This window comes from Labeo rohita, chromosome 3 (assembly GCF_022985175.1).
Source record: "Labeo rohita strain BAU-BD-2019 chromosome 3, IGBB_LRoh.1.0, whole genome shotgun sequence".
Taxonomy (NCBI): Eukaryota; Metazoa; Chordata; class Actinopteri; order Cypriniformes; family Cyprinidae; genus Labeo; species Labeo rohita.
The window spans coordinates 30686327-30695235 of record NC_066871.1 but is presented as its reverse complement, the minus strand read 5'-3'; the positions used below and the strand labels follow the sequence as shown (position 1 = coordinate 30695235).

The following is an 8909-nucleotide window of genomic DNA, read 5'->3' as shown; positions in this document are numbered from 1 at the left end:
AAATGTTCCAGTCCCACCCACACTTCAGCCAGAGTCAGAGTCAGTATTGCTGCATATGTTTGTGTTTGTCTGTGTGTGTGTGTTACCTGTTGAAGTGACAGCGTGACAGGCGTCTCTGTATTCTGTGGCTGTGAAGATGTGACGGAGTGACATTCTGTGCGAGCGGTGGAGTCAATGGTCTGTTGAAATCAAAAATTAATGAATTTAAAAAATCTAAAAATCACATACTGGAGCACATACTGGACACTAGCAGTCTATATAGAGGTTATACTCTCTGATTTTGAGATGTGCAGCTTTTTATAAACACATATGAATCCCTCTAATTCTTTATTTGGATTTACAACTGTTTATAAACAATATGTTGTTATGTATTTGAGTTTTATACCCTGTTTGGAGTGTGAATAGGGGAAGAGCCATTCAGTTCAGTCATGGGAAACTCCACACCTTTTCTCCTGAGATCCTCATAGACGGTCACAACACCCGTCAAATCTGGAGAACTACGAAAGGCATCGGACCACGCCTAGAGACAGAAAGAGATAGAATCAGACGCCAGACACACCCAGAGCTCTGTTTGAATACTTCTCACTTCACAGCAAAAAATATGAAGTGCATGAAGATGTTTACTCTGAAAGCAGGGCCCTATGGTTTCCGCAATGCAGAAAACGTGGACAGAATTGCGTAATCCAGTCATAAAACAGAATGTACTGTATAACATGGAAGGTCATGGAATTTGACAAAATTTGGATGAATAAATCAAAATGAGGTCATTACACTGATATGGACTAGCATCTCTAAATATTAAGCAAAAACACTATTTAAATATGAATCGTTCATGTTCTGTGTGTCTTCGTGTGTGTGAATAGCACAGATGCACGTTTTTTTTTAATACACACAGTCTGCTGTCTCACCAAATGAGGACATGAATACACAAACAACATTTCCAGGACTGCTCTTAAGTTTCCTCATGAGCATTTTACAGTTTCTTTTGAGAGAAACTATGGTCATATCATATACACACAGAAATGTAAAGGTATTCACGGCAACCCGTCAAATAAAAGTTCGGTTTAACTTGAAGACACGTATTACTATTGTTTAGTAGAATGTATATAATATTACTACTACTATTATTACTAAAATTGTTAAAACTTTATTTTATTAAGGAATAATCACAATATTTTTTTCATTTTTTAATTTTAAAGTATGTTTAATTTTCATTTGATTAAAAGATAAATTGAAATCTTGTAACAAAATAAACTTAATAAATTAAGTTGTTTTTATGCATTCAAATAATTACACATGCTTAAACAGAATTTGGTAACAATAAAACAGAACAGAAACATTTCATAGAGCCCTAAACTTTTGTTAAGCTTTTAATAAATTGATGCTAAATTGTATAAGTTTCATCATTTTAATTAATTAGACTTGTTTTTTGATTAATAAAATTTAATCAAAATTTAATTAATTTAACCAGTTCAGAAATATTTCAATGGAAAAAACGGCATTTGGAAAAAAATAAAACAGAATTTAGGAAAAAATAAACTGGATTTCATAGTTTATAAAGGGTTTATCTGGACCTGTATCATAATCAAAACTCTGTCCTGAAGAACCATTGGGGCGTTGTTTTTAGGCAGTATCGTCTGGACCAAAACATTCTCCACAAAGTCTCTGGTGGACACGTAGATGTGGAATCTGTGGCCGCAGTTCTTCACACAGGCCTCCAACACCTGCAGCAAAACCGGAAGAATGATTTCAACGATAATGTGAAATATTGTGAAATAGGACATAGTAAAGCTAATATGTTTGACACTTACACTCAAAGTCAGCATAACTTCTTTGAAGTTCCTGTTTCCCAGTATTCTCTTCTTTATTGCTCTGACTGCATCTTTAGGTCTGCAAACAGAGCGGCGTCACAAAAATTGTTATACAATGTAATTTAAAGTATGTTATACTATCTAGAAGCTCAAAACACCATTCAGTTAAATTAACTGTGATAACAGAATAACAGAAGCAAAATAGGTTAATTAGGTTTTAAATGACAGCTGTACAGCTCAAAATGAAGACAAATTGTATTGTGACACTTTGTTGTGAAACATTAGTTATTATTTGTGATAACTGATTTTGTTTGCATATCATGTGACCATTAACCAACATCAGAGAGCCATGAACATACACATGTATTAGAATTTATTTACTTAATAATTGGCAGGAATTTGCTTACAATTTACTCATCCTCAGGTAATCTCAGATTTTAATGAGTTTGTTTTAGAACAGATAAAAACATCAAAGTAATCGACATGACTCCAGTCCTTCAATTAAAGGTAGTTCACATAAAAATGAAAATTACCCCATGATTTATTCACCCTCAAGCTATTCTAGGTGTATATGACTTTCTTCGTCCAAACGAATACAATCAGAGTTATATTTAAAAATGTCCTGGCTCTTCCCACATTTATAATGACAGTGAATGGCTGTCGAAGTCCAATCCATCCATCATAAAAAGTGCTCCACACAGCTCCAAACATTTAATAAAGTCCCTCTAAAGTGAATCTATGTGTATGTGTGGGTAAAATACCCATATTTAAAACTTTATAAACCATAATCTCTAGTTTCCACTAACTTTCGTACACTGCGAGTCCAGTGGACGACAGTGGCGTAGTGTAAGCTCAGTTTCCTTTACAAATCCTTGTTTTGTACTTCTAATTTGTGACAGCTGCTCTTCCGTGTTCGTCACATCTCACCGGAGCTTACTCTACATCTACGTCCTACGTCATCCATCTACTGGAATGCTACTCTCTCGTGAATTTACGACAGTTAGTGGAAACTAGAGATTACAGTATATACATATTTAATTTTTTTTTTTTTTTTTACAAAAATCCATCAGTTTGCTTTAGAAGGCCTTTATTAATCCCCTGGAGTCTTGTGGAGTACTTTTTATGATGGATGGACGCACTTTATTGGACTTCAAAATCTCAACAGCCATTCATTGCCATTATAAAGCTTGGAAGAGCCATGACATTTTTTAACATAACTGTATGATTGTATTCATCTGAAAGAAGAAAGTCATATACACATAGGATGGATTGAAGGTGAGTAAATCATGGGGTAATTTTCATTTTTGGGTGAACTATCCCTTTCTTGTGAAATAAAAACCTACATCTTGTAAGAAATAAATCCATCATGATCATGTTTTAACTTTAAACAATTGCTTCTGTCCATAATCCATAATAACTTTAAGTTCATCTCTTGTTGTCTCTACTAACATTTTTGTTTACAACTGTTTTGGACTGCTTTTGCTTAGTATACAATGCTTGATCTGTGCATATTTCTTTCCTGATTCAGATGAGATGAAAACGATAATAGGCAATAATTCCAATATTATAGACTAAAGCAAATTGGAAAACTTAATAATGGATTTATTTCTTACAAACATGCAACGCTTCACTTCATAAGACATTAACTGATAGACTAAAGTAGTGTGGATTACTTGTGGATTAATGTTTTTATCAGCTGTTTGGTCTCTCATTCTGATGGCACCCATTCACCGCAAAGGATCTATTGGTGAGCAAGTGATGTAATGCTAAATTTCTCCAAATCTGATCCAACGAAGACACAAACTTATCTATATCTTGGATGGCCTAAAAGCCTGAGGGATTTCAAGCTAATATTTTAGGTCAAATGTCAGTATGGTATCTGTGGTCTAACATAATGACATTCTAAGTGTAGTTTAGAATTGGGGAAGAGTTTAAAAGAATTCATTGTCATGACCATATAAACAGAAATCTGTTGTGCCTGACAACATACACACCCTTCATCTGTTTCATTGACAATGTCACAAATCTCCATGTTGAGTCCCCAGTCTTCAGACGGGAGAGAAGAACTGGTGGCATGTTCTGAGCAAGAGACCAAGAAACAGTCAGAGAAAGACAAAAGCTTTAATCTAAACTAAAATGATGTTTTTAACACATACTTATTCCTTTGTGTTAAGCACAACTGAACGACATGCAGAAGCACATAAGTACCTACAGCGATTATGTAGATGTTTGGAAGCTAACAGGTATTGTTCCCTATTAATAGATTCAAGGAGGAACTTACTCTTGCCTTTAAACAACTCATGACACGCTCACACACACATAAACATCACTAAACTGTCCGTCGCCTGGCTTGCTATTACATCAGGACATTAGTGCTATCTTAGTCATCAACAGGGTGGTTTATGATACTGGTAGAGTTACAAACACTAAACTTCTGACAACATAACTTATTCTTAACTCGTCATGAAGAGCCCAGACTAACTTTAAAAAGAGTTCTTGTATTTACACTCAACTCATTCTGGATTACAGAAACCCCATCCATATGCTGAACTGAAAATTCAAACTAGCTTACTGAGTTTAGCATGACTTGTATTGTTTACAGTGCTAAATGTTCAGCATCTAGGCAGGGAAAACAGGCTCTTCAACAGTATGAAAGGGCGAGTTCCATCAAAAGCTTTGTTTGTGTCATTACATAAGGTGAAAAGCATCTTTAAAGGGACAGTTCATGCAAAAATAGAAATTCTGTCATTATTTACCCACACTGTTGTCATTCTATACACATACGTTCTATATATGGTGTTCCGTTTGGAACATATGGAATAAAATTCTTAAAAATGCACCAAAAATCCTTTTATTTTCACTTGACAGCATCAAGTGAATTGTGACAGAATTTGTATTTTTAGGTAAACATTTCCAGCAAGTTTATTTGAGCAATCTCACAATTCTATTCATCTAAACGAGAAATCTGGGATGAACAGTGCATTGCAAAGATAATTTTGCTGCTAATGCATAATTATCATGCTTGGCTGGAACAAACAGTTCCTCCCCAACTAATTGCTCTGTGCAGCCCATTTAGACGAGTTTCTAGCTGCAAAGACACCATCAAGAGACGCACAGCAGCTCTTGAAATGAATGAAAAATAGCCCTAAAACTGTATTTCCTGTAAACCCAAGAGTAAATTCTGGAATGGGTTACATAACCGTTTTAGTACAGAGATGTAAATAGTTCTTTTCTAAACAACCGCGACAGAGAAATGGGTCAAAACGTTATTAGGGTACACCGAGACGTACAACTTCCAACACAAACCCTCCTCGTCCCGCCCCCTCTTCGTTACTATTTGCGGACAGCAGTTGATTGACAGACAGCTCCGCCAATCACGAACATAACAGTGAGACGTTGAGCCCGCCTTCAACATTGGATTGCACGAGTGAGGTGTCAATCTCGATTTAATCGTATCTTTTGCTGTCATCCTTAATTAAACAATGCATACGTGTTCATGTGTGCCTCGCAAGTAAACTAGCCACGAATATACAAAAAAAATATTGTTGAATTTTCTGTAAATAAAAAGCCGCATTGGACACATCAAGTTTAACTGACGTTACACTCGCTTATCTGTGCCTATGATGCTCGGTTAAACGTATCACGCGTGATTTGCGATCTCATCCAGCGTGTTACTTACCTATAAGTTGGCCCACGGGTGTAGAAAATGGGTTTCCTATGAAAAACTCCATCCTCCGAGCGTCTCTGCTGCTCAGTGTTTCGGCTTCGGGCTGATCAGCTGGAGACTAAAACAAACTTAACCGATTACATCATCTCTTAAAGTGACAGTAGCACTGGCGGGGATTTTCTTAGTATACACTGTATGGTGCGTACTATTTTAGTAGTATGTAAAACAGAATGCATTATTCATCAATAAACCACAGTATGCTATAGTTTTGGCTACACCAGACATATAAGCATAGTTTTGCATGTTCAATTCAACAAGTGGCAAGTTGAATTTAACCAGATTTTGTGTTGTTTTAGCAAATAATGAATCAAGAGATTTTACAATTGCTGCTGATATTACTCACCCATCACACTGGAAACTGAAGGATGTGTGCAAGCACATTGCATTGTGGGATACAGTATTCCATGCATTTAGCTTTATGTTGCACATTAAGGTAAAAGTAGTTCTAGGCCATCCAGGTGTTCAGTGCACACAAAAAATTCACATATTGTGCACAGTGCATATTGCATACAGTAGATTCTTGTCATTTGCAACTGGACAGAGCAAAAAAAGCCTTATTCTCATAGACATATGCATAAATTACTGTATAAGGTGTGGTGCTGTGAAATGCAGGCCCTGCCCTAGTGTGCAAACCCACATGATTTGATTTGAGAGTTCATAACAAAAGCAGTCTGGTGACCTGTCAGGGTGTGTGTGCTCTCACAAAAACAACTGAATCCTTGGTGTGTGCATTTTTTGTCTTGTAAACACTAGAATCAAATGTATTGTAAAAATGGTCATGAGAGGTCAAGCTAATTTTGATGCATGTCAGACTTTACTGCATCTGAAATACTGCCTGCGGTAATATTAGTCTTTTTGTCTCTAAAGGTCAACCACATTCTAGATACAAGCCACAAAACCATTACCTATCCACGTCAGGCCTTCCAGCTTCAGATAATAAGAAGAGATATAGCTGATGCTGTCTATTCTGAATAGGTTTGGGAACTACGGCTACTAAATGGCTAAATGTTTGTAATGGATAAGAGTTTTCCAGTGTGATATATATTCTCTATGCTCATCAAGGCTGCATTTATTTGATCTAAAATACAGTAAAACAGTCATATTGTGAAATATTATTACTATTTAAAATACCTTGTTTTCTGTTAATATATTTTCAAATGTAATTTATTCCTGTGATGCAAAGCTGAATTTCCAACATCATTACTCCAATCTTCAGTGTCACACAATCCTTCAGAAATCTCTTTCTTATATGCTGAAAACAGTTACTGCTACTTAATATTTATGAGAAAACCATGATATGTTTTTATTTAAATGTTTGGGGTAATATTTAAAATAAAATGAAAAATGTATTCATAAAAATGCATTAAATTGGTCAGATGTGACAGTAAAGACATCATAATATTGTAAAAGAAAAAAAAAATGTTATACTGAAATGAGAAGGCAAAGTCCTTTTTTTAATCAAATGTAAATTCAATTCACATTTTCTCAGTTAAGAAAAAAAACATTACACTATCAGAAAAAGAAAGAAAAATACATTTTATATTTTTACATTAACAATGTAATCAATATTCTGTATGAATCATCAGTGTTTTTAAGCATTTTACATTTATTTCAAAAGAATAACTCAAGGCAGTAACAATTTAAACAACATATTTTATTTGTGAACCTATGCTCAGCCATTCTTTTTAATAGTTAACTTTGAACTATTTTTGAATTTATTTGAACTTTTAGAATCAGTCATCAACTGTCAGTTAATACTCACAGAGATTTACTTTAAATTTCACCAAGCACTCCCACAGATCTTAAGTTAGTCTTATTATGATGTAAGAAAATAGTTATATCTAAGTGTGCGTTGTTTACTTAATTTTTAAAAATAGTCTTCCCATTAACTATTGTATTGTTATGCAGACTGATTCGCGAATCCACAACACAAAAAGAGGCGGGGTTTATCGCATGAACCAATCACAGCCGATCATAACCAGTCGTATCCAATCACATCACGATGGAGGCATTGCCTCCTCTCACGTGACTTTTCCCCATTCATTCTCAATTACCTCCCACCAAACTCACCACACGCTTTAGTGAGTCTGTTAGTTAAAGGAGAAGTCCACTTCCAGAACAACAATTCACAAATAATGTACTCACCCCCTTGTCATCCAAGATGTTCATGTTTGTCTTCAGTCGTAAAGAAATTATGGTTTTTGAGAAAAACATTTCAGGATTTTTCTTCATATAATGGACTTCAATTGTGCCCCCGATTTTGAACTTCCAAAATGTAGTTTAAATGCAGCTTCAAAGGGCTCTAAACGATCCCAGCTGAGGAAAAAGGATCTTATCTAGCGAAACGATCTGTCATTTTTTCGAAAAATAAAAATTTATATACTTTTTAAGCACAAAAGCTTGTGTAGCACAGGCTCTGGGATGTGCGTTTTTAAATGATTCGTTCATTTTGAACAGATCTTTAATGTGACTCAGGTCGAACGAGTCGCTTGGGGAGCGATTCGTTCAGTCGCGCATGCGCAACATCCTATTAGATTCTGTACTGGAATTAGTTCACCTGTTTCGAGTCTTTGGGTTTTTCGAGTTGTTCATTCATCTTATGGGGCTGTCACGTGATGAACGAAGGACTCAAACCCGAGAACTTGTCAGATAAGAGGTGAGGTGAGCTAATCATAGACTAAAGACCCAGGTAAACAATGAATGAATCTTTTCTGTTTCTTATAGCATTATAGTTTTGTCTTGTTTGTAGTGTGATCAACGTTTGTGTAAGCAGTAGATGTGTTAGAGAAGTAACACGTAACATTTTAATTATATTTTGCTAAAATGAACGAAATGACTTGAAAAAAAGATTCGTTCATTTTGCTAAACGAGACTCAAAGGTCCGAGTCGGTAAACTGATCCGAACTTCCCATCACTACTACGAATCACGTGTAAGTTAATCGTCTGTGTACTCCGGCTAAAAAGGTGGAGAATGGCGAAAAACTCCATCTTGTTTTCTCCTACAACTTCAGAATCGTCCGACATCTTTGTAGCTTTTTGTTTGTAAACAGTGTTTGACTTACTTGAACTTTCTTAGTCTTCGCGTGTTCGCTTTGTAAACACTGGGTCTGTATTTCCACATGACCTTTCAACGTGATTCAACAGTAGATAGTGTCATGAACGCACATCTCAGAGCCTGTGCTACACAAGCTTTTGTGCTTAAAAAGTATAAAAAATTGTTTCCCTAGATAAGACCCTTCTTCCTCGGCTGGGATCGTTTAGAGTCCTTTGAAGCTGCATTTAAACTGCATTTTGGAAGTTCAAAATCGGGGGGCACAATTGAAGTCCATTATATGAAGAAAAATCCTGAAATGTTTTCCTCAGAAACCATA

General features: G+C 35.6%; 1 protein-coding gene across 2 annotated transcripts in view; it reads right to left on the bottom strand.

Moving 5' to 3' along the window:
* tom1 (target of myb1 membrane trafficking protein) overlaps nt 1–5596 on the bottom strand; it is a 22007-nt gene extending 16411 nt beyond the window's left edge. For both annotated transcript variants that reach the window (XM_051106047.1, XM_051106048.1), the window contains exons 1-6: nt 5491–5596; nt 3806–3890; nt 1812–1890; nt 1575–1724; nt 386–520; nt 87–179 (exon numbers count right to left, since the gene is read on the bottom strand). In XM_051106047.1, the coding sequence (XP_050962004.1) occupies nt 87–179; nt 386–520; nt 1575–1724; nt 1812–1890; nt 3806–3890; nt 5491–5542 (594 nt within the window). In that variant the 5' untranslated portion in view covers nt 5543–5596. The remainder of the gene's footprint in view (nt 1–86; nt 180–385; nt 521–1574; nt 1725–1811; nt 1891–3805; nt 3891–5490) is intronic.
* Between the last annotated feature and the right edge of the window lie 3313 nt (nt 5597–8909).